The sequence below is a fragment of the Chiroxiphia lanceolata genome, chromosome 8 (genome assembly GCF_009829145.1).
Source record: "Chiroxiphia lanceolata isolate bChiLan1 chromosome 8, bChiLan1.pri, whole genome shotgun sequence".
In the NCBI taxonomy this organism is placed as follows: domain Eukaryota; kingdom Metazoa; phylum Chordata; class Aves; order Passeriformes; family Pipridae; genus Chiroxiphia; species Chiroxiphia lanceolata.
In genome coordinates, this window is record NC_045644.1 from 3,298,625 (window position 1) to 3,324,742 (window position 26,118).

Sequence of the window (26,118 nt, forward strand, 5' to 3'; positions counted from 1 at the left end):
CTGTAAAACAATCCTGACTTCTGCACAAAAGTTCCCATTCACTGGAAGAAGAATATTGAATGCTTTTTTACAAGAATAAAGAATTGGAACTATAAATTTCACCTTCCTAAAACCAGAGAGTTCTATTAAAATAATCTGACACTGAGAAAATCCCCCCCCCCCCCCCCACAAATACTTCACATATTGCATTACGTGACAAATGCAATGTTTCTAAAACATGGCCCAGGGAACACCCTCTCCTCCTCCTTCAGTATTTATAATAAATAACTTCAAAGACCAGAATTTTTCTAAGATGGTTGGTGGTGAAGCAGCTATGAAAAGTGGCATTAATTTATAGGTTACAGGGGGATTCGGGGGGATGTTTGTTTGTTTTTTTTTAAGTTGACTCTGACAGTTATTGTTCTTCTTTGCCCTGAAGTTCTAAGAATAGTTTTGGGGATATAAGACCTGTTGTAATGCAACCCACAATCTTCTGCCAACCAGCAGCAGAACCCAACTAGAATCTAATGAGCTGTAAATAAATTAAGAGGAAAACTGAAATTGTGAGAGCATAAAGACAGTTCACAACTGACCAGCTCTCAGCCACAGTCACAAATTTTCTACTTGTATGACAAGACTAAAAACATTATGTTTTAAAGCTGTAGGTTTTTCCCCCACGATGTTTCTAATCTGACCAATCTGTCTTTCTGCAATGAAAACCTAAAACGCGCTTTATTTTATTGTTCTTGACAGTAATTATGCCAATTGAGTTTCTACTTGTCTAATCTCTGTGCTCAGAAATATGGGCCATGAAATCCCTACCAAAATAAATGTGTGACTCAGTACACAATTGCTCAATAAAAACGAGTGGTGATTCATGCAGTATAAATACACCGAAAATTCAGCACACAGCAAGTGATTCACACACGTCAAGTCCAAACATATTATCATTATATTTGAAGACAAAGAGGGCAGAAATATTTCTTCAGAACAACCCACACTCGTGTCTGTGGTGATATGAAGCAAGATTAAAAACAACAACAAAAACAAGACCAGGGTTGACTGTTTGAAGCTGAAGGAAATAAAATAACAAGGCTGGTAAATTTAAAATTATACTAATGGGATTTTTTTCTAGTGCTTTTGGGTGAGCTTCTGCTGATTTTCACAGCTGTGAATATGGAATTAGACTCTGTAGTTTATTCTGATTATCCAAAACCACTGAAATACATGAGAAAATTGATGGCTAAATCAGGGTCAAATTTGAAAGGACAAACTGTGTCATTCCCCACTCAAATAAAAATGGAAGAAAAATAATGTCACCTTATGAGTAGATACGCCCTCTGTCATGTAGTCACCTGTTTAAGGTTAGTTTATGTACAAATTAAGACTTTGGGATTTTAATAAATTAAAACAGGAAAAAAATATTTTAAAAAGATATTGCAGACACTGTTTAAAAATATTTTTAAGAGGTGGAATCCAGATTCCAGAAGACCTGAAAAGCCTGCACCCTCCACCCTCCAGCCTCCAGCCTCTTTGCCTACCTGCCTCATTTCTTTGTAGTTGTGATGCTTAAAGTCCAGATTATCTGTGGTTGTCATTTCATTTCTCCTGTGGTAATAATTATTTGGGTCTGAGGAAAGAAATAAAAGAATTTTCACTTGAATTTCAAATATAGAATTCTTTTATGCCATAACGCATGTAGGAAAGAGGAAAGATTAATTCTACTGTCCTATATGTACTTAGGGAGGGTTTTCAAAAGCAAAACTCAGGCAACTAATTTAAAATATTTCTAATTACTGCACCAATCAACTCATCAAATCAAATCACAAGTCAATAGATCCAAATAGAAGCCAGGAGGCATCAGATTTCCAGGCAGTTACTCTGCACAAAAAGCTAAACTTGAACAGAAAAGCAGAAGGGCAGCCTGGGGCTGCAGAGGAGGGGAAAAGACACTGGAAAATGATGAGTCAGATGCAAGCTAAAAGAGTGGAAGAAAAATCAAATTAGAGGAAAAAGCCACAGTAAATGTTTTGTGTCCACTTGATTAATTTACTATTGAAAGGAGTTATGTATTAATTTTCTTGATGAGTATTTTCAGAGTCTTTGTGCTGCTTGCAAAATACAGAAAGGATCCACTGTGCATATTAAATATTCCTGATTATCCTCCAAAACTGTTTTTGTGAAAGTCAGAGGACTTTGTTACTTAAAAATTAACATATTCATTTCTTTATGGATATTATTTATAGTTTGTGTATTTTGAAATATCAAAGGAGAATATTTAGATAGAACAAAGTCTTTTGTCTCCTTGACATTCCAGGCCATTCACCTAGAAAAAAACCAAACAAACAGTCCAAGACTGTTAGGGCTCAGCTTTAGATTTCCTGATAGATGTGCTCCTAATCTAATCTATTATGATTTATTTCCAGAGACAAACAAGTCTATTTGGAAAACATCAAACACATTCCTTAATTTGCCATATCTGGGATGTCTGGAATTTTGAGTAATCGTTTGTCAAGCCAGTGGCTGTCAGGCTTTTATGAAAAATTGTTTCCCTGCACACAAAATCATCTTCACTGGTTTAAAATTATTGGGAAAAAAGTGAAATATGAAAGTCTAAATATCATCCTCTCTTATTGCGACACAACCAAAGAAATTGTCTCCAGAGAATAAAAATTATTTTTTTAAATAGTATCCCCCACAGTTGTGACTTTTTGTGCAGCAACACACACTTACAGAAAATTACAGAAAATACTTCAAAATACTTTATAACTTAAAATTTTGAAACTTCATATTTCTGATGTTAAAACTATTCAATATTCCCATAAAATTCTAAAAGTGTTTAGGTCTTTTGAACTATTTAAGGAATTTATGGAATGAAGCATGCAAGTTCCATTAAGCTTCACAGTAACATTACCCACCTTCTCAATCACTTATTGAGCCTTTATTCCCAAGCTTGTCTCCACTTCCATTTCCTAATCTACAGCAGAAATGCTGGAAGGTCAGTTGAAGTTGTTCTACAAATACGACTGAAAAATATCCAAAAAACCCTATTGCCCCAACAAAGTGTAGTTGTTCCGTACAGTTTGTCCTCTCCAGTGAGAACTTAATTCTGTAAAATGACCACCTGGAAATGGGCTGGAATTTGACCTTAATTATAGAATCACAGAATGGTTTGAGTTGGAAGGGACATTAAAGCTCATCTCATTCCAACCTCCCTGTAATGGGCAGGGACACCTTCCCCTATCCCAGGTCGCTCCAAGCCCTGTCCAACCTGGCCTTGGACACTTCCAGGGATGGGGCAGCCACAGCTTCTCTGGGCAACCTATGCCAGGGCCTCAGAGGGACGAATTTCCTCCTAATATTTAATCTAAACCTGCCCTCCTTCATCTAAAAGCCATTTCCCCTTGTCCTATCACTGCATGCACTTGTATTCAGGTAAGAGAACAAGATTTCTTTGCTTATTTAAAAAAAAAAAAAAGGTTTTGAAGAATCAGAGATAAGAATAAGATTCACACAACTGATCTGGGTTTTTTCCAGTCTAACTTCAGGCTAAAGTGATGCAAGTCCATGACAGCAGCAATGCAATCCTAACTCTGCAGATGCCTCTGGAAAGCCAAACCCTTAAAGGTCATCCCATGTTAATCTGTAGAAATTATTCATTAATATGTTGCTGACCGAAAAATGCAAATCGTAAAAAAAACCACTTCTTCTCACACAATGTGTCTGATGGCCCACAGAATATCTTCATAACTGAAAAAATACCCCTTTGTTGTAAAAATGTAAAAATAAACATCATAAAACTGCCAGGATGTTGAAGGTTTTCTATATCACCACGAGCCAAAATATACAGCAACTGATTTTTTTCCTAATACTTTAATCCCATTCCTTTCAAAGTCTGGCACTTTTTCCATACATCAAACACTAATATAATGGGAATGACTGTGAATGCTGTAGAGTTGGTGGAAACTCAAAATATTTGCAAAGTGAGAATGATTGTATCTCTGGCCCTTCCTCAACAACAGAGCACAATTTGACAGTTCCCTAGAGAATTAACACTCATATTTTGCCAGGCTCTTCTGTAGTCTGGATCACTGGATTTCTGCTGCAGCTAAGTTTAGAAAGCTACAATTTAGAAAGGCACATGAGGCTTGTGCACAGCTGGGTGGGCCCACTTTGGCAAAAATTATTTTCTTTAACAAAACAGAGAATAAAAAACCAGGAAACTCAAATCACACAAGAGTTATGATAGAAGTAGAGTCATTTATTCATAGGAATTCCTCAGATGGTCTCTTTTTCTTCCAAGGAGAAAAGAGCCTGCAAAACTGTGGCACTCCCATTTATACAGAGAAATATATTAGTTTTTTCTACCACTAATCTGCCTTTACATCTCCAGTAGAGTTAATGAAGTTTGCCAGTAGAGATGTCTTCTTCCCTTCATCCTTCTGTTCTTTGTAAAGACGGACAAGAGATCAGGAAGATGTAAAATCATATAGATTTGTAGAATCACAGAATGGCCTGGGTTGGAAGGGTCCTTAAGATTCATCTAGTTCCAATCTCTCCCCCTGTCACAGGCAGGGACACTTTCCACTATTCCAGGTTGCTCCAAGCCCCATCCAACCTGGTCTTGGACACTTCCAGGGATGGGGCAGCCACAGCTTCTCTGGGCAACCTGTACCAGGGCCTCCCCACCCTCACAGGGAAGAATTTCTTCCTAATAGCCAATCTAAACCTACTCTCTTTCAGTTTGAAGCCCTTACCCCTTGTCCTGTCACTCCAGACCCCTGTAAACAGTCTCTCTCCATCTTTCTGGGAGCCCTTTCAGGGCATGGAAGGCCACAGTTAGGTCACCCCGAAGCTTCTCTTCTCCAGGCTGAACAATCTCAGCCTTTCCTCACAGCAGAGGTGCTCCAGCCCTCTGATCATCTTGGTACCTCCCCTGCCCAACTCCTTTCCAGCATGAAAGCCCTGAGAATTGCCCATAAAAAGTACCAGAAAGGAGCAATTGCTCAGCAGTTTGACACAGAGAAGGGATTTTCTGTTCTGTTCTATCACAGCTCAACACCACACCTCAACCACTGGAGCCCTGATGCTTCCTTCAGGTTCCCGGTTATTTTGCTCACCACCACAACGTCTGCTGGTCTTTTTTTTTCTTTCCTACTTAAGTTTTCAGTGTTAACTGCTGCTAGAAAGGTATGAAGTGAGCTTTGTGATGTTTTGGAATCAACACTCACAAAGCAATACTATCAAAAGAGTCTCATCTACTGATTAAAATTTATGTGCATTCCCAATGCTTCATTCTCACAGAATTCCTTCTGTGAGCTTTATGGTATCATATTAAAGGAGCTCTGCAAGCTCAGAAGTCGTGTTCATATGGTGCTTCGAACGTATGAGATAATGAAGTCAACCCAAGTGATTCAGAGGCATTTTGAATAAAAAGAATATTCTGGTCTAAATCCTTTAGATCGCCTTAAAAACCTCAATGAGCTACTTTGCAAATGACTGGCTTTTTTTAATTTCTGTGTAATGTAAGTGAATTTGACTTGTCTTCACAAAATTGAACATCTCACAGCCAGCACATGTGTAATCTTGAAATAAATCTGCTGGCAGCCCTATCAAGTGATTCCAAGTTTTTTTTCCACGTGATCTGTTTCATGGCAGTCTAATGAGCATTGCTCACGAGCATTAAGACCACACATTAAATCAGCAAGGAAAAAATCAGCAAAGAAATAATACTTTTCAACTATAAATGGATTTTTTTATATACATGTGGATGTCTAGTCAAATATAAAACAACTAATTCCAGTTAAGCATAACGAGTGATGATAATGGGTAAGAGGAAAGTCAAACTCTTAATCTGCAATAGTTGCTTCTCAAAGGTTTTCTACCACCATTTTATCATTCTAATGATTTCCTACAGCCTGATTCTGACAATAATGACAATTCTGAGGATTCTTAACACTTCTTCAGGATAATACACACTTAATTTTAGGAATAAAATATGAAATAAAACCTTTTAATGACTCCCACTATATTGCTGAGGGATGTTACATAGCTGTCTTGATGAGCATGGAGAAACATAATACATTTGCCTTTCCCAGGAGAATTACCTAATTTGGTCTCATTTTATTCAGTCTTTGCTCAAACTCACAAAAAATTTTAGCTTGTCCAAGATTAAGTTTTAGCTTTGAAATGATAAAAGTAGAACCCAGAGACAGACTGTCACCCTAAAGAGGGATTTACTCTCAGAAGTAAGTCTGAGTACTGCTGTTTACATGACCACTTATAATGAATGATACTTGTAGAAATTCACATTTTTATATAAAATGAATACAGTCCTAAACTTGACTAGGTAGCCTGGCATTAAGTGAGAAGCAATGAAAATAGGACTTAATCCACTGCAAAACGCAGTACTCCATTACAGAGTTGTTAAAGTTCATTTTTTAGCATGGGTTGAAAGTGATGGCATAATCATGGCACCAATGATAGTTTTCTGTGTAAGAACTATTAAAAATTAAATTTAATCACAAATTTATACCATTAAAATAATTGCCTTGAATACTGTACCATATAAATAAATGCATGGAAGAGCTCAGCTAATTTTCTCTCCCTGATCTCTGGGTACTTTTGATCATAAGCAATTCCTTTTTGACTCTCCTTAGGTTTGAGAAAGAAAAGGCAAGGAAAGTACATCCATCCCTCCGAGGCAATTGCAAAAGATTGTGTGTGTCAATCTGCATCTGTGTAAATACCAACATTTTTGGAAAGTGGAGAGGGAATTAAATGCTCGTGTTTTTGTCCTCTTTTAGCCCAGTGAGAAATGGCAGCACTGATCATCTGCTCTAGGTAGGATTTTCTGGCGTCTTTCCTCCACAGATAAATGTCTTTCCCTTGGCGAAACAGCAAATCATTTCTGTTGCCCAAAAAATATTACTGACACAATTGGATAACACAGCTTCTTTTTATAGAGCTACTGTAACAGTCTAGAAAAGGTTGTTTGTCAAAACTAGCCTACAATACACCAAAAATGTATGTTATGGATAAGATATAAGCATTTCAATGACAAAAAATTACAATTATCTTATAAAATACAGATTAGATAACGAGTAACTTCTCTGTTCCAATTATCCAAGTAGTTTTCTCATAATTTGTCCAATTTTTAGTGCACCCAGCACATGCAGCAGGTTTTATGGCCAGAGCCTTACCCACAGGAATGGATCCTAGCTGTCTTTAACCATTTCCATCTCATTCTGAGAGTGCTAAAAAGCTTTTCCAGAACATTAATATCTCATTCAGGTTTCTTCTTTATCTTTTATCCTTTCTCCTTATTCCTTTATTACCCTCCCCTGTGAGCCAGCATGATGAAAAGCTGATACAGACTGAATGCAAATGACTTAATTTATTTAAGGATTAATAAAGACATAAACCCTAAAATCACAAGTCTAGAAGACACGGAAAGAAATTCACAGTCATGAAAAATGTCTTACTTTCCTTCCACACTTCTTTTTTTTGGAGATTATTTCCCTATGCCCCACCTGTCTGTGCATTGTCATTGCCTCAGGAGGATGTGGTGCCTTGGGATTCTAAACTGACCAAACTGCTCCTCTGACTACTTGATTTCTTGTATGTTCACACTCAGGGTGCAAAATAATCACTGCTACACACAGTGTTCGAGGAAACATAATCACATAACTTCTTTCATGGGTCTTTGGGTTCTGAAAAGGCTGGAGCTAAGTGAACTGACAGAGCTCCAAATCCTGATTTTGATTAATTTAGAAGACTTGCTCAGTTTTATGGAAAAAACTGTGTCAGGACAGAACCCTTGATTTCTGTCACACAAACAACGCAGTGTATTAGAGCAGCGCTGTCAAAGTCGCTGCTCCCACGGCCAAACCATTGGATTATCCAACTTGGAACGAGCAAGATGACACCAATAATGGGTGAGGAATCCACTTAGAGGGAACTGCAAAAAATGCCATGTCCTACAGGAAGAAAACGTGCGTGGAAAGGCCTCTTCAACCTGAGGAGCAGCTTTGTTTCGAGCGCCTCGCGTGCGATGAATAAAATGAGCGAGAAGAATGAAATGTCAGTTCTTTCTGAGCTAAAAAGATGGGTCAGCACTTATCAAAACCTATTAGTTCTTTCAGTCCAATTACATTTTGTAATGAACACACCCCATTGCCATTATGTTTCTCAATGAATGATTCTGGTATTTTCTTTCAGGAATATACTGAATCAGACACTGCGGGCAATTAACTCAATAAATGACTAGCAGGAAGATGCACTGATGCTGTTTCCATGCTAATGCAAGATCTGTGACAAGCTGTAAGAGCACTCAGCACAACAGTGGTGGAAGTGCAGGTATGTTCTCACCTTTACCCACTGACACAGCCCCAGGAAGCTGAAGGGTGACAAAGTTAACACTGCAAAGCAGAGTTTGGCCCTGAGTGGGTGTATAGCCAATAAAAATCTGGGGTAAGTAACCGCTGTGCTAACTAAAAATTACCTTCCCAAATACTGATATTTTTGCTCTTTCCTCTTTAGTTACACTTTTAGGGAATAGAAAAAAAACATGAGAATTTCCCTACCAATTGCCCTCCCAAATGGTTTGAGCATCATCTCTTTCATCCCTGTGCCCTCTCTGTCATCCCTGGAGACCTCTCTGTAAAGTCATGGTGCTGAAGAAAGCCTCACTTTTCCTTCAGCCTCACACCCTGGTTCATACAGAGTGGATCCTTTGCAAACCTGCATAGGAATTTGGGATAGATCACTGTTCTTTGAGAGTTCTTTCAAGAGCTGAGGGAGAACACTGGTTGTGGAATTGCCCATCCAGGGTAAGAGGTACAATGGGGAATGAGCAACCCACAGAGCTGGAGTGTTCTAAACCCACAGCAGAAAGAGAAAGAAATCAGAATCCTAGTGAGAACATAAAAAATTCACATGCACAGGTCACCCCTGGTCACTGCCATGAAATCCAGGGTACATTTTTTACCCATAGATAAGCAGTTGTCTATGTGCTCCTAAATTTCACACCTTTATGGTAACACAGCTACAGACAAAGTTTTATGACAGTACTTGCCCCATACTTCTCTTTGTCAGAGAATTATCCCTTCCATGCTCCAAACTGTTGTGTTTTCATTTTTTTTCCCCCCTCAAGTATTTAAACATCTAAAGGAAAAAACAATCAGGCTACCTCTGCTTAGCATGTGGAGACCCTACATCAACAGTGGAATTGGAGGCAGCAAGACTCAGAACAGAGGCAGAAATAATAAAAGCTCTGGAAAGGCAGTTCTCCTTCTGGCTCCAGTATTTTGAAAATACTATTTATAGCCCTCTGCAAAAAACTCCCCACGGTGCCAGAATTTGAGATCAAATTAAAAATAAAAGCAGATGAGAGGCATGGAATGAGCAGTGAGTGACTTAGAAAAGCTTTGAGCAAACAGGTTTTTAACTATTTATATACATGCACATACATATGAAGACATAAATCCACTACAAGACTATTTACAATGTGCTTAACAGAATCATGGCCTTGCCAGAATTTGCAGTATTGAATGTTTGTTTGGTTTTTTTTAAGTGGCCTTTCATAGCATAGGACCATTTACTTTCACTTTTGACTTGCCATGGATCATGCTGGATGTAATAACACTTGAAATTTGCTAGGAATTCCTTACACCCTCACTTCCCTCTCTTCCCCCCTATAAGATAAGCACTAGTTGAGTCAGATTATTTGCTTCAAAATATTTCAGAGAAGTCCTATGGCTTATAGAACAAAATAAAAAAAAATATTAAAAATCAGGCTATAGAATTATAATTGTTCTTTCTTGCTTTAGAAGCTTAAGACATCTGCAAGTGTCTGTCCCAATACATAATCCTATTGCCACCACAGTACCTGTGCACTCAGTAAGATTAATTACACTGTATTTAAGCTCAAACAACTAAGAAAATCTTGTTGTATCTCCCAGGCAATCTTGTTTTATTAATAAAGCCACTTACTATGGGTTTGCCTGTGAAAAGTTATCCTGATACTACTTATGATTCTGGACAGGTATTTCAGTTTCTCTTTGCATAACTCTACTCTATTTAAAGTATTATATCAAAAGAAAAGATATCCAAAGGAAATAGAATTTCTGAGTCTTGGCACAAAGCCATGTCAACATCAACTGAGAAATCTCTTACCTGGCAAAGGACAGCCCAGGATTTCCAGTCTCATGCAGATGCTTCCTTCCTCAAACCAGGACCGGGGGTTTATGCGGATGTAACGTGCAACCAGTGGCACCGGCAGCATATTGAGAACTGGGATCTCTTTCTCGCTGTTTCCTGTAAAAATCTGTGCAGGCCAAACATAAGAAAATGTCTTTTAGCAGTTTTGGTTACAGAAATAGATGAAATCACCCAGTCGAGCCCCACGCTGATGGTGGCCCAGGCCAGAACTGCTGTTCAAAGAGCACAATCCCCTCATACCCCTCGGAGCTGGAGCTCTACAGCCTCTCTCTGGAAATAGGCATGAGATGTCCTCAGGGATCAGCAAACTGATGCTAATCCCAATATGGACCAGCAACAAGAAAAACACCTTATCACAGGCAGACACAGCCTTGCCAGAAGGGGCACCCTGGGTCCCTTTCTGTGCTATGTGATTTGCTCTTAAAATCAGGGGGACCACTGGGAGATGTTGCCTTTAAGTGCTGCACTGACTAATCTGGCAAATCAAAACTCCAGATGGTCAGACCCTGCTTTTCAACCTCTGCTCTTTATCATAAAACATCTGTTTCCTCATACTCACCACATCTCCAGATTCGTTTCTGACAGCAGTCCACGCGTGGCTGTCATTGCTCACCAAGACTCTGTAAGAGGTCACCCAGTTACTCCTTGAAAAAGACAGAGAGTAACTAAGTTATTTTTCATAACTTCGAATGACTGTACATTGTTTAGCATAATCAAACTTGTAAAGCTTCTGGCAATGGAAATTCCGCTGGACAAAGACATGCCAACAGCTGGCTGAAACAGGGACATGCAAATCCAGATTCAAAAACCAATTCAAAAATCACAGCACCTAGAAGCAAAACCCCAATGTGATAATATTCTTGTATTCCAGGAGGTGAGACATTATTGTTCTCCTTCCCTTTTATATGCAGAGTTTGGGATAAATGGCTTATCTAGAACAGATTTATACAGTGTTCAAAAATCATCTTTTCAGCTGCAGAACATTTATTAGTTCTGCTGTTATTATCAGAGAGGATGGGAAAAAAAGTAATAAATCCTCCAGGATGAAATGTCTGTGAATTTCAACGAGAAAAATTTCCATTTCTTTCAATACAAGAATAACTGGAGCCTGCAGTCATTCTTGTATTTATTAGGAAGAGATAAGGACAGAGAGACAATTCTGTCTTTGAGCAGCAGAGTCCAATTGATCACAGCACCAGTTCATTCCTACAATATCCAAATCAATCCTCAGTAGGCTGATCTTTCTAATGGTCTGTTATCTGATTTACAGCAAAATCCCCTTCAAACTAAAAAAGCAAAATTTGCATTTGCACTTCAGTTATACCTTGTCTGGATCCAGCTAAAGAAGAGTATGAAGAGAAATACAACACCGGTTCCTATATTCTGGGTGGAGTAAAAGTTATGGAGTTTTTACACTGCTTGGGCATTATCCATGGAAATGCATATACAGCTATGGAAAAGGCTGGAAAAATTAATACCCAACTCTCCTCTCATATTTCTAAGGAACAACAGTAATTTTTTTTTTTCCCCTAACACCTTACTGGCTTCAGTAGGCAGGGACTGGGAGGAGACCTGTGGCTTAGGGGTGGGTTTGTACCATAAAGCCAGTCCAGGATGATTAGATTCTGTATTTATGTACATAAACTGATCATGCAAAACCAGCAGGGCTTCAGAGCTGTCATTCTTCACCATGGGTTCTTAGCTAAGCTACACTCAGATTGCTGGGAGTGAAACCAGGGTGAGGAGAGCTCTTGGGACCCCAGAGAAGAATAGAGGTCATTTGGGAAGTTATGGGAGAAGCATCAGAGCTAAAGAACTGGAGATCAGGGAGTACCTGGAAGGACACACACATCTATAAAAAACTTCCCCTTGTACTGCACCCAAACAAATACAACTTTGGTTGTTTGTGTTTTTTTTCTTTTAAAATCAGCAAATAATATTAACAAACTACTTGCAAACACACACACACAACACACACACGTTGATTCCACTGTGCTGGTGTGCAAAGGGACAACCCAGCCTTTTTGTGCTCACTGAAGAGAGTCAGACTTCTAGTGAAGACCAAAAAAGGGGCAGCTTTAAGATCAGCCCAAGTTCACTGAGCTTCCCCTTGTACAAGACAGTGACCTTCAGGTAATGCTTAAGCCAATGGATGGCAGTAGAAAATTTGCAACTTTAGATTTCCATCTGCTATTGCATTTTCTGAGTATCAGTGCTCCCACTTACATAGAAGGTTCAAACTGATGTCCAGACTTACCAAAAAAGTGCATCTTGACATCAGGGTTTTTGTGTTGCTTTTTCTTTTACACGCTGAAAACCAAAGATGAGGTAAACGTTTTGCAGGATTTGGAAAAGTACTTCTGTATGTGTATACTAATGCCTCCAAAGGCAAAAAAAAGAGATATCACGTGATTTTGACCAAAAAAAAAAAAGACTAAACAAACCCAGCTCTGTTTTAGACACTAAACCAGTCCTTTGCAAATCTTTCACCAGCCTTCTTCAATGAATAGATTTTGCCATTCATGTTAGATTAAGTGGAAAAATCTTGACTACTGCCAAGCATACTGAACTTTTTGTTATTGTAATGAAAAGAAGGATACATTTATCACTTGTAATGCACACAACTTTTGTATTTGGTAAACAACTGTAACAAAGTTAGCAGCACTCTGCAAATACTAATTGTCTGCCTGTCAGTGGAAGATCTCCTGGGACAGGAGGTTTACTGGAGATCTGTGAAGTGCCATGCTGGCATCTCTAGTACTTGGCTGTAAAATGATAAATGATATACAACAAAATAAACAGTGACTTCAACATGTTAGATAAGTTTGCTACTGACTCTCGCAAAGAACTCCACTTTCTTCCCTCCACTTCTCCGTTATGAGAAGTTAAAGAAGGGCAGATTTATTTCTTTCAAACAAAGGGGGCTACAAGAGAGGAGGAGAGTGACTTGTGACAATGGCATGGAGTGACAGGACAAGAGTGATGAAAGAAGGCAGGGTTAGATGGGGTACTGGGAAGGAATTCTTCCCTGTGAGGGTGGGGAGGCCCTGGCACAGGTTGCCCAGAGAAGCTGTGGCTGCCCCATCCCTGGAAGTGTCCAAGGCCAGGTTGGACGGGGCTTGGAGCAACCTGGGCTAGTGGGAAGTGTCCCTGTCCATGGCAGGGGGTTGGAATGAGATGTTTTTTAAGGTCCCTTCCAATGAAACCATTCTGTGGTTCTGTGAAATGGCCAACAGCAAAACTCCAGGAAAAAGAAAATAGCTTTTTCTGAATTAAAAGAAAATCTTGAGAGCAAAACTCGTGGGCTTGAATAAGGATGGTGGTGGGAGTGTACGTATTCAGTGTACATTTGGGTTTTTTTAATTTGCTTGTTTGTTTTGTTGGAGTTTTTGTCTGGATTTGAGGCTGTTGGGTGGTTTTTTTAATATTCTTGACCATTTGCAAAAATAAGATTTAATGACCAAAAGAGGCAAATAACATCATTGCTTCTGAAGTATTACAGAACTTTTTTCACTTCAACTGCACAGATCACATTAGGAGGCCAAACACAAATACATCCATAGTCATCTCTGCTCAACATCTGCAGAAGAAATTCAAACAAAATGCTGCAGTCACGTAAAACTAAGACAATAGTGACAGCCTTCATAGCTGTGACTTTTTGAGAAACTCATGGCATGTATAGAAAGTTTTTAAAAGAACAAGCTCATTTTACTGGCATGAGAAAATACTGCTGTCACAGTAACATTTCTAAGCTGGGACTTTTATTTAACGTATTTTTATTTTCTCACTCCCTACCATTGCAAAGGTTCCAGCTTCTCCCAAAGGAAAACATATACAAATCAGTCCTGTACATTTTCCATCCTGAGTGGCAACAAGTAACGTGCTTTTGAGCAGCAGCCTGCAATTAAAGTCCAAATGGGACTGCATCCAGTCCTGCACACTTGCAGCGTAGGAGGACCTCAGAGTGTCGTGGGATGAGACAAATCAGTGTAATGTGTTAGGGCACACACCATATACAGTTATCTGTGCTTGCCTGTAAGGAATAAGCATTTTGTTGAGAAGCAAAATAAAAACATCTCAGTGCCCAGATCCTTCTCCCACTGGCACTACAAAACTGCCTCCAGGGGCTTAGACTCTTCCCCTGTTTTTTTCCAATGTCATTAGAAAAACAGCTTCTGATAACAGCAAGAATCACAGAGTATGCTGAGTTGGAAGGGACCACAGGGATCATGGAGTGCAAACCTTAGCCCTGCACAGACCCATCCCCAAGAGTCACACCAAACAGGATCATCCAAATGCTCCTTGAGCTCCGGTAGCCTTGGTGCTGTGCCCACTGCCCCGGGGAGCCTGGTCAGTGCCCAACCATCCTCTGGGGGAAGAACCTTTCTCTAATATCCAACCTAAGAAGGTTCCTGTCAATTCAGATTCCCCTCAGAAATGGCACCTCCTGCCTAAAAGTCACATCTCACAGGATGGGGAAGGGGAACTCTCTGTGTATTCTTCTGTTCAGAGCATTTGGAAAATGCAAAACCTACTGCTCAGGGTTTCTGACCAGGCAGCTGAGTATCTTCAGATCCCAGATATTTCTACAGCTACAGACCAGCAGAAGAACATCCAACCCACTAAATATTCCTGAAAGCTGCAGTTTTCCCACACATGTGTGACACACGAGGTCTGCTGCTCCCAGGAAGCAGATGGAGGTGTTGCACGTCTCCAGTCTGCTTCCAGCAAGCATGATGCTTCCTGGAACTGAAGAGTTTAATACGTCCATGGTGCTCAGTTTATTCATGTAGGCACAGAAATCTAAACCTTTTTGTGGAGATCCATAGAGAAACGCAACAGCTGAAGCAAACCCTTGTGCTAGAAGAAATATTGGGGAATGTCATCTGTGTGATTACCTGATGACACCAAGATCCATCTCGTGGGGTTGGGGTTTGCAGATGTTATTTCTGCAGCACGTCACATCAAATCTTTTCAGGGCCCATCAGCACTGAACAATAAAGCTGTCTAAGGAAGGCTGAAACTAAGCTATAAAGCTTTCCAACACTCAGGATGTCCCTGCTGTGGCTTTGAGAAGCTCTTCTGGTTTCAAGCTATAAAATATTCCTGGAGCTACCATTATACTCCTCAGAGAAAAATACAGATACTTGTTTTACTGAGTCGAGGAGACACGATTCAGGGACAGTCCTATGCCAGCATTCAGAAAAGAGCGTGTTAATTACTGAGCTCTTTCTTGGCAGAAAGCAAAGCAATACAGAAGTTATTGCGTGACAATTCACAAGTGTCCAAGGTTAGCTCCAGTTCATCAGGCTCTCTCACAAAGTATCTCTGCCAGGACTGCCTCACAAATTTCACCAAGGCTAGAAAACGATCAAGAGGTACAGATTTGACAGGAACCCTTTGGATTCAGGTGCATCCCATTAATAATCCTTTTTAAAATTTATGCCAGCCTTATCTCTTCAGAAGGAACCCATCTGAAAAACCTCAATATCCATTGCCAACACTAATCAATTCCTTTCAGACAAAGTAAATGCAAAAATCAAAATATGATTCAAATTCACTTAATGTGGTGCATTTTTAGATTATTACTAATTACTTGAGTTTTATCTGTAATGCATTAGCCTTAGACAAGGCTTATTTGAATATCTTCAATTTCAATTTCAGCTTCTTGTGACACATGGAAATGTCCTGCTTTTCCATTTTCATCAAAAAAAGAGACAACCTGAGGGATAAAGCGCCTTGCCCAAGGACAGAGAGAAAACTTGAATCAAAGCAGAGATTTAAAACCAGATCTCCTACAGCCTTGTCAGGTTCCTATCCCAATAATCAACTCTTCCTTAGATCTAACAGCAGCATCAGGCTGCTGAGCACAGGGAAAGACATCCTGAGAGCACCAGAACAACAAAACATCCCCGAGACAATTCACTGACTTTTCCTGATGTGTGTTAGACACGAGGCTGAATCCCAGCTCAGCAGAACACGCAGTGGGTGTTAAATGGGAAGCAATGGAGGGATGCCAGGCTGGTTTTTGCCAGGCTCCAGCAGGCAGTGCATCAGCTGAGACTTGGCACTATCTGGGGATGAGTTTATTTGGTTTGAACAGCATCTGCTGCATGTAATGTCTTAAGGTCAAACTTCTCGCTCATGGAAAGCTGAATAAGCAACAAGTGTAAGTAAATTTGATACTCTGATCCCAGTCTCTAAGGATGCTTTTCCACATCAGTGAAACCCCACATGATTTGAGATAAAGAAGGAATGTTGAGGTCAGCAGAAGCTCAAGCCCACAGTGGTAGAGATGGGCCACAAAAATGATTAGAAGAATGGAACACCTCTCCTATGAGGAAAGGCTGAGGAAAATTGGGGTTGTTCAGCCTGAGGAAGAGAAGGCTCTGGGCTGACTTTATGGCACCTTCCAGGACCTAAGGGGGCTCCAAGAGAGCTGGAGAGGGACTTGGGACAAAGGCCTGGAGGGACAGGACAAGGGGGAATGGCTTCCCACTGACACAAGGCAGGGTTAGATGGGATATTGGGAAGGAATTCTTGGTTGTGAGGGTGGGGAGACCCTGGCACAGGTTGCCAAGAGAAGCCCCATCCTTGGAAGTGTTCCAGGCCAGGTTGGACGAGGTTTGGAGCAACTTGGGCAAGGGGAAGGTGTCCCTGCCCATGGCAAGGGGTGGAACTGGATGAGCTTTAAGGTCCCTTCCAGCCTAAACCCTTCTGAGATTCTATGAGATTCTGGGAATAAGACTGGCAAACACTGGCAAAGTTCACATTAATATCTTCTACAATGGACCTGGCTCCAGCTGAGCGTATTATTCCTCTGCTGTCATGATAATCTGATTTATCTGCAATAAAAATGCTTAAAATTATTATACAATAGAACTAGTCAGGCAAACAAATGTGTATCCTCCAATAATATATAAATTGACAAGCCCAACTACTTGAAATAGCATAATCTCTATACCAAAAAAAATGCTAGGCAAGCCTTAGATTAAATGGTACTCGTGCAACAGAATCAGCATGCTGGCAATTAAATGGCTTTCTACTTGAAAAATTAATTTGTACTCTCATGCAATTAAATGTAAAACCATTAATATTAATATTCTATAATAATATTTATGCTGATAAAATTTTAAATCACCCACTGCCAAACATTTTTCAAACATGACAAGTCAACAAATGCTCAGGTTAACCACAGGTAACCCAGCAAGTTTACAAACTGATTAAAACAAATATGATTTAAGAGACAGAGATTGACTTGCAAGTAACAGTATTTTTTTTAATAACTGAAATATTTGAATGTTTAATTTTTAAAATTGCTTCTAGCTGACTTAAATGAATGTACTGCTGTGAAACCCAGCTCTTTGGAGGCCTTATGAAGAAAAGCCCAGGGCCAGAATTTCACTTGCTGGAAATGAATTCAGCACAGATTTTTCAAAGCTTTCCTCAATGAGCAGGGGTTGGAGTTGCAGATACCTTTCCCACCCAATGTCTGCAGTTTACAGCCAGGTTTTTATGAAGATTTTCACGTCTTTCTGACCTTTCTACAAAATGTAGTGCCAGCTGTAGGTGTTTCCTTTTGCTGTTGTACATTCAGACAGGAAAACCTGAAGCCACCAGGGTCAAAGACGTCCTCTCCCCAAAGACTTTGGTCTTAACACTCTCATTTTGGGTCACTCTTTGCAAAAAGGTCTGCATGTGTTTGAAACTCTTCCTATATCAGACTTTCCTTTTTCGTATTTTCTGTATCTGTTAAGCACAACCAGGCTGTGATTCCTTTTCTTCAGAACCTCCTTTTGTGATATTTTTAATTTTCCCTTCTCTTTTGTGCCTATCAGTCATGTATTTGAGGAGAAAAATCCGGACTATGCAGGTATTGCCCCATTGCATCTTTTTGTCCCCTTCTTAACTTCCATTAATACTAAAGTGATGGAAAATAAAAAGCCTTGACAGTAACCAGCAAACACTGCCATTTGTGTGCCCAGCTGGGAGCCCATTTAAAGCAATGCTGAAGGGGCTCATTGCTACCAAGCTCACACAGAGATGTGGCCAAGTGCCACTCAGAGCATCCAGAAGGGACACTGGTTTGGGAAAGCTGCACAGGGCACAAGTGGAGGGACAGGGAGCATGATGTCCCTTCCATAATCCCCACACCATTCTCATTGCAACAAGCCACAATGCACATGCAAAACATACAAATCAAGCCTGTGATGAGTAAGTGTGAGTAACCTGCTGCAGCAGATGCCTGTTTTCATTTGATGGAGCCTTTTCTGAAAGGCTTCAGCTCACTTGATTTCAAGTCCCTTCCGTGGAGGTTAAAAAGCTTTTCTTCCTCTTCTGAGCATCCCCAGTGAGCCCCGTTGTAAAGAGTAGGTTCTCTCCACACCTCAGCATCCTTTCCCAAGGCAAAGTGGTGGCTGACCAGGCAGGAGCCCTCCCTGGGGGGGGTGGCAGTGACCTTCTCCCTCCTAGTGCTGCGCTGTGAGTCACCCAGCCTTTGACAAAAGAGCACCGTGACAAATCCTACCCACAACAGAACAGCAGCAGTGCTGACATCCTCGTCAAACAAACTTGTGGAAGTATAAATACAATTTCTGGGCGTGCTGTCAGAACTCCACCTGCACAGAATCACCCCAGCTGGTCACCAACCCAGCTGCCCCTCGCTGGGATGGTGAGTGTTCATCGGCAGCGGTGAACGCTGGGCCAAAACCTTATGTGAGGTTCAAGAATTGATCTGGAAGATTAACAGGGCACAAGGATTGAAGTATAGCAAATAATAGATGGAGAGCACTGGAAGCTACAGCTGCCAAAGTCTGGCTCAGCACTGCAACAACTGAAAGCCCGTGAGATGGATCCACCAAGACACAGTCAACAGAAAATATAATTTATAAAATAAACAAATCATAAACAATAGCATAACATATAACTAGTGATATTACTGTTATCAAGGGAGCTTATTCTACACTGTATTCAGGTTATTTTATAACTCCCATCAATACACTTGCTATGATTTCTGTGGATTTGGAACAATTCCCTCTATGAGTCTGACTTTGGGAAAGCTGTAACAATCTCTGCAGTTCTGTCACCCCGTCAGGGCAAATAACAGTTTGCACTGACTTAATGCACCAGAGCAGTTCAAGTCTGTACACAGCAGCTGCTTATTTTGTTACATGACTTGGATAAAACATCCAGGCGTTTCCATGGAACTTGTTGAAGTTTCACCAGGGTGTGTTTTCACAGCCTCTGCGTAGGGACAGGAGGTACTGCTTTCAAAGTCAGCAACAAGTTTGTCTGTAAGTTGTACTTGTGAGCTGGACAGGATTTAGAGTTTATTCTACTCTGCTCTCAAATGCAGCATTACACCGCTGTATTTTGACCCTTCACGGGTACAGTGCAAAATTCTGTTTTCATATGTTGTAGAAACGACTCAAATACCCATAAATAACCACTACACTGTCCCCAGTGCTAATGCAGTTACACTGATAGGATTATCACTGCTCTTTCTACTGCTATGATTGGAATACTAAAGATGCTCATGTGATTATCTCTTCACGAAGCCAAACTTATACTGAGACCATGGTCTTACTATCAGGAATGGCTGATAAGAGCCTGGCAGTGTTATTATTATTTTAATGGTTGGACTTGATGATCTCTGAGGTCTTTTCCAGCCTTAATGGTTCAGTGATTCAGTGACTTTTACCACCTTGCAGTCCTCACATGCAGACTGCCTAAGACCAAAATCTAGATCCTGAGGAGCAGCTAGTGGGTGTAACAATAAGTTGAAATGTGGGGCAACACATTCATTTTGTGACTAAAGAAAGAGCAGAATGCTGTACCGCCAAAATTAGAAGCAAGCAAACTGCACTGACCCAAATTTATCCTCAACTGTACCTCTGGAAGGCACCCAGCTTGTTACAGACCTACAACTCCCTAAGGACAGTTTGTCAAAAGGGATTTTGGGGGATCATGAAGTGTTGCAGTGCACAGAGAGAAGGCTGAGGATGAGGTTGCACTATAAAAATTTTGCAAAATTATTCCCCTGTTCAATCACAAGTATCTTGTCTTTAGCAAAAAGCATAATCAGACGAAATCAAATCTGCTGGATATTTATTATTTGCTGTCCCCAATGAGCAGCACAAGGAAATCAAACAAGTGACACAGTAGGGAGCATGGGCTGGTGGCTACACCAGCTTCTAGTTAAAAGGTTTCTTCAGCAGAGATGAACAAAAGCAACCAGCTGAAAAGTGTGTCAGTTTGGAACTAGGTAAGTCATTCCCTCCAGCCAGCAGTGCCACTGATTTGTTGTCTCCTCAAAGCTTTTAAGAGCTACTGCAATTTTGCAAAACCTAGAGACCCACCTCTACACAAATCAGGCTTTAAAAATTAAGATCCTCTCCCTTCCATTTTTTTCCCTAAAGACAAATATCTTGCATAAAATGTCCTCCATATTTTCAAGGAGCTGAAAGGTTTTAAAGAGAATATACTGGAAACTAAGTCTGTTTTGATTTTTTCCTAAAAACTTCAGAATTTTGCCTTGGACTTCAAGCATCCTGCACAGATTATTTCATCCATGCTTTTTCTTATTGTTGTCATTTTGTCATTCCGTGACATGCAGAGATACTGAGTAATTTAATGACTGAAAGGTTAATTATAAGAAAATGCATTGTCACACGTGTATTTTACTCACTGCAACATTACATCTTCTTCTAAAACCAAAACATCCTCTGCATTCACACAGCCTGATGCTCTATAACACTGTCAGCACACGCTGACTCTATTTAGACATGTGGGTTTTCTCTTGATACAAAAGATGATGTTGAATTATCAAGAGATAGTTTGGTTTGTGGGAAACATGTTTCCTCTGCTTTTTAGATTCTTGCCAAACTGCTAAGAGTGATTAATATTTTCTTTCCCTCTGTCAAGAGAGTGCATATTTTAAAGTATCACATCATTCCTTTAAATATGTGGCACAATTCCACAGTGATGCATCCAGCGTCCCACTCAACAGCCTTGAACAGTTGTCTAAAGATATTTAGTTTATAAAATTGAGAGTTGTATTGGCAGCAATATGAAGAATTGCATATAATATTTGTCCCCCAAATATTCAGCCATACAAAGGAACTGATATTCTGCTCATTTTCAAGGCATTGGATTTTATTCCTATTAACCAACACATGTGGCACTTCTGACTTCTGGATATTTTCAGTGAAAAAATCAAAAAGAAGTTCCGGTTCTTGCAGCTGGGCCTCACTTTTTCTGTGAAATTCAGCATCTGCCGATCTTCTGGATAATTTAAACAGATTTGCCATTTGTGGTGGTAAAAGAGCACTTTCCATGATTTCAGGTTTCCCAAGAATGACTGAGGTACCTCAGGTCCATGTGCTTGCTTTAACTGGTAAAAGGAATGACTCCTCAAATCCAGGAGTTTTTGTTGAAAGCTTGGTTTTGTTTATTACAAGCAGGAAAAAAAAAAAAAGGAAAAAAAAGATTTAATTTCATGTGACTATCCCAGAATTCACAGCCAGGCAGCTCGAGCAAAAAATTTGACTCTGAAGTGTTTTTCCTTAAAAAGGAAATGATTAAACAATTCAAGTATTCATTACAAACTAAGCTCAGTTTTCTTCTCTCCTTTCAGGTCATCTGTGTTTTCAAGAGCTGTTTCTGCAACTCTTCCTCCTCAAGGCTCTCATGTCTCAGACACGAGAGTCTGGGATGGACAAGCAGAGACACAACAGGGAGACAAAACAAGGAATAGCAGCTTTCCAAGTGAGATTGAGGTGAAGCAGCTCCAATCACCAGGCAGAAAGTGGCCACTCCATGTCTTTTTGTGTTCTTTGCACTGTGTAAAGGGTAACCTTCAGGCCATCAGAGCCTATAAAGCTCAAAAAACCCAATAAGTCAGGCAGGATGTGAATAGACTGTCACTGGTTGGGGTGGCCCATCAGCAAAGCCAGGCTACAGTTGCCAGAGCTGCTGTAAAGGAGTAAAGGGTTGCATCCACCACCAGTATAATACCTCTGGCTACAGCATCACACATAAAGCAAAGCAAAGGCCAGACTGCTAAAAACTCAAATGCTGCAGCCCTGCGGTGAAGGTCAAAGCTGTTTGATCCAGGATACAGCAGGGTGTCCTTGCCTGTCCTCTCTCATGATTTCACATGTCCTCATTTAGCCAGCAGCAAGAAAGTAAAGGGACCAGGACAGGCATAAACCTGACTCAGGCAGAAGTTCACACAGGAGTTTCAGTTAAGTACCTTTTTTTAATTTTGTTAAAGTTTCTTGTTCAATAAAAGGAGGAAAAAAACGTTGATTTTCTGGTTCTTTATCCCTGTTTCATAACAACATTGGTTAACTGAGCATATATCCCTGTGTCAGAGAATCACAGAATGGTTTGGGCTGGAAGGGACCTTAAAGCCCATCTCATTCCACCCCCTGCCATGGGCAGGGACACCTTCCACTAGCCCAGGTTGCTCCAAGCCCCGTCCAACCTGGCCTTGGACACTTCCAGGGATGGGGCAGCCACAGCTTCTCTGGGCAACCTGTGCCAGGGCCTCCCCACCCTCACAGGGAAGAATTTCTTACTAATAGCCAATCTAAACCTGCCCTCTGTCGGTGCCTTGATTTTTCATTCTTATTTTTAATATATAATGTTGGGAAAGGCTCCAAGGCTTTGGACTAAATAAAGATCTTACCTTGGCTCCCCTGCTTGGCAAGCTCTTGCTTCTAATACAACACAGATCAGAGAGGTGTTTTTTGGCTCTCTTCTCTACAATAAGATTATTCTCCAACATATGTTTCCATCAGTCAGGAAAGCACTCTATTCTTGTCACATACCCTCAAGAAGTTGAGAATGTGCCTCAGGTAACAGAATGGCATCTTTTTGTACAAACTTTCATATCATAAACAATCCTTTTTGATACCACCACAGGCAGCAGCTGAGTAAAGGGAAAGAAGCTGATGATTCTCCTTTGATTCTGGTGCCCATCAGAGAAAAGAGTCACGAAGGAACTTACCCACTCCAATAAAGTCCTGCACCACTGTTTTTCCTAGGCTGGTTTACAAGGGTCAATTCACTGCATGCAACCCCTATGGCTGCAGTCAGGTCATTGTTTCCCAAATTTACCACACATACTGAAACTTCCACCAGTGCCTCTGAACCCCCACCAAGGTAATTTCTGCTCCAAGCTCATGATCTCTACTGTTGCCTGGATTGAATTTCCCTTGGCACAGCTCTTCTTCACAACAGAATTTCACTTTTTTCCCTCCTTTCCTCTCACCTTCTTGGCTGCTGGAGGAATTGGTACAGAAAGTCCTTAGAGATCCCCTCTTTTCACATGAAGCAACAGGATTAGCTCAGAAAGCAGCATCTGTCACCTTGCTGGGTATGATGTCCCCAGGTACTGAGACTCAGGAAACCTCCAGGACACCACTCCTGGCTCAGGTGAGGGCTACAAACATCAGCCTAAACTCTTCTGAAAGCACGAGCATCCACTTTGGTACTTTGGGGAGTATCAAGCTATTTTTAAAATCTAAGGACACACAGATAAAAGAGCAAAGCACACAAACATCAACTGCACTGATTTCATCTGCTCAGTCTGAGGAGGAGAGGGAGCAAATGAGGTGGATTCCAGGGAAGCCAGTCACACTGCCAAGGCTGTATAAGGAGACACTGAGTGGGATGGAGGCATCACACCCTGACATGAAAAGCCACCACAAAAGCCATTGTTTTTTGTCCCTTGTGTGCAAGCTGGAAATAGGGAATGAGATCACCCCTTTCTGGGACTATTTCTCCCTACTTCTCTGGTCCACCCATGGGGCATATTTCAGTCTTACAGGACATGTTTTCCAGGAGACATTAACCTGCCCCACAGTGCAGCTGGTCCACTTGAAAACATCTTTGCTCCTATCAGGCAGAAATGGGCCTGGTTTTCCTCAAATAAGAGTAGAAATCCAGGTGGAGCCTGAACCTGCTCTCCCAGCATCAATCCTGCTCTTCCTGGTGATCTTCAGGGGTCTTTAAGGGGAAAAAGGGCAAAATGGGACTCCCTGCCCATGGCAGGGGAGTTGGAACTAGATGATCTTTAAGGTCCCTGCCAACCCAAACCATTCTGTGATTCTACAGCTCAACGAAAAAACCAACAGAAAACCCCCCACAAACAAACAAACAAACAAACAAAACCAAGATGACTGTGAATACCAGTTATAAATAGTGTCAATTCCTGCTGTAAACTCACAACAGAGTTGACCTAAAAATAGAAATACAACAGGATGAAGCAGTGCAGCACTGGCGTTGATAGAAACAGCAATGTTAAGAGAATGAATATAGAAGAGAATAAGAATTTGCCACAGTAATTATCTACCTGACACAGAACAATGTGGAATAAATATAGAGATCTTATTGCCCAAAAGGCTCCTACTCCCACAGCCATGTTGAAAGAAATAAAAAAAAAACCCACAGAAAATTAAACTCTAGAGAGAAAATTATTCTTTTTCTTAGATATAGTGGGATTTCTCTGGTTTGCCTCTAATTACATGTCACTCTTAAGTGAGAGGTCTGACCAGAATGAATTCCCTGCATGCTTTGTCAAAAGGTCCAGCAGCACAAGTGGGATTATTTGTTCAGATTATGCAGTGAGACTCAATGAGAAATTAAGAGACTAAGTAAACACTGTAAAGATCAAGGAAAAAAAACCCAGATCATCACCTCCAGTTCCTGTTCCTGCCCTCTGACTGCTGCATCCCTCATATACACCAGGATGAATGAGGGAAGTTTTGCTATAGGGCATCTGGGTGCAGGTCACAAAGGAGTAAATGCACACAAGTCCGCTACTAAACACTTCAATTCTGGTCAACATATACAGCATTGGTTTGTTTTTTTACTTATATTAAATTCTTCTTTAGAAGAAAAAAGTATAGCTATAAAGTTTGTTTTAACTGCTCGTTTAAAAATCTTGTTGCTTTGGAATTATACCAATTGGTGATTGCCCAGGGATTAGGAAATCTCAAAGATGAGTGGTTATTCTAAACTAAATAAAAACCCCCAAAAGCAGTACTTAAACTTATCAAGTTAAATGTTGGGAAAGAATGAGGAAGTTTGACACGAGCAAATTGGATCAGGTGAGTATAAAGGCCCCCAGCCTGAGGGAATCTTGATTCCTTTGTCAGATGTAAAGACTATACAAGTTTGCTACCCTTAAAGTTGTATTTTATGCCATATATAATGACTTTGCCTTTTACTGTTCCTCCACTCAATACATACATACATACTCAATTATTGGATGTCAGATAATTTCCACTCTTTCTTTTCTTTCCTTTAAGAACCAAACCACAACACAAGACGATTTCCTTGGTCTGAAAGCTCAGAATCTGATGGAGAAAAGCAAACCCTAATGTACTTACGACCAGAGGGAGTTTCTTCCTTGTGTGATGACTCCGGTGAATTTTGTGAGCCTTCGAGCATCTACTTCAATCCACTGATATGGGTCATTTCTTCCTGCACACCAAGCACCATCATAAAAATCATTTTCGTTAACACCTGCCTGAAAAGAAGGCAAAGCTGTCTATAAATCAGGACTGAGGAACTGAAGGTCTTTCATGGGAAAAAGAAAGGAACACATGAAGTAATCTTTCATCCCACTCGCTCCTTCGGCACCAGTTTAAGACCCTTGAGACGGTTATCATGAAAATATTTCCTTATTCAAAGCAGGGAGGGAAATTCTGTAAAGTCCCTTTAAAAACTAAGAACCCTCACATATAAATTTCAGTCAGAAGGAGCATCCTGACCTTCAGTCTGTTTGCCTGTCTGTGCTTGTGTCCTGACAGAGCCTTTACCCAGAACAAACTATCCACGGGGTCTTCAGTTTTGAAAGTCCTAAAAGTCCTAAAAAGTCCAGCTCCAACCCATGTAAATAACATTCAG

The 26,118-nt window shown here is 40.5% G+C and overlaps 1 protein-coding gene across 1 annotated transcript in view; it reads right to left on the bottom strand.

The window, feature by feature from the left end:
- The window catches only part of CPXM2 (carboxypeptidase X, M14 family member 2), a 76,556-nt gene that overhangs the window by 19,493 nt on the left and 30,945 nt on the right, over window positions 1-26,118 (bottom strand). The window contains exons 3-6 of the mRNA XM_032695224.1: window positions 25,599-25,738; window positions 10,760-10,844; window positions 10,156-10,306; window positions 1,521-1,609 (exon numbers count right to left, since the gene is read on the bottom strand). Coding sequence (XP_032551115.1) covers window positions 1,521-1,609; window positions 10,156-10,306; window positions 10,760-10,844; window positions 25,599-25,738 — 465 coding nt within the window. The remainder of the gene's footprint in view (window positions 1-1,520; window positions 1,610-10,155; window positions 10,307-10,759; window positions 10,845-25,598; window positions 25,739-26,118) is intronic.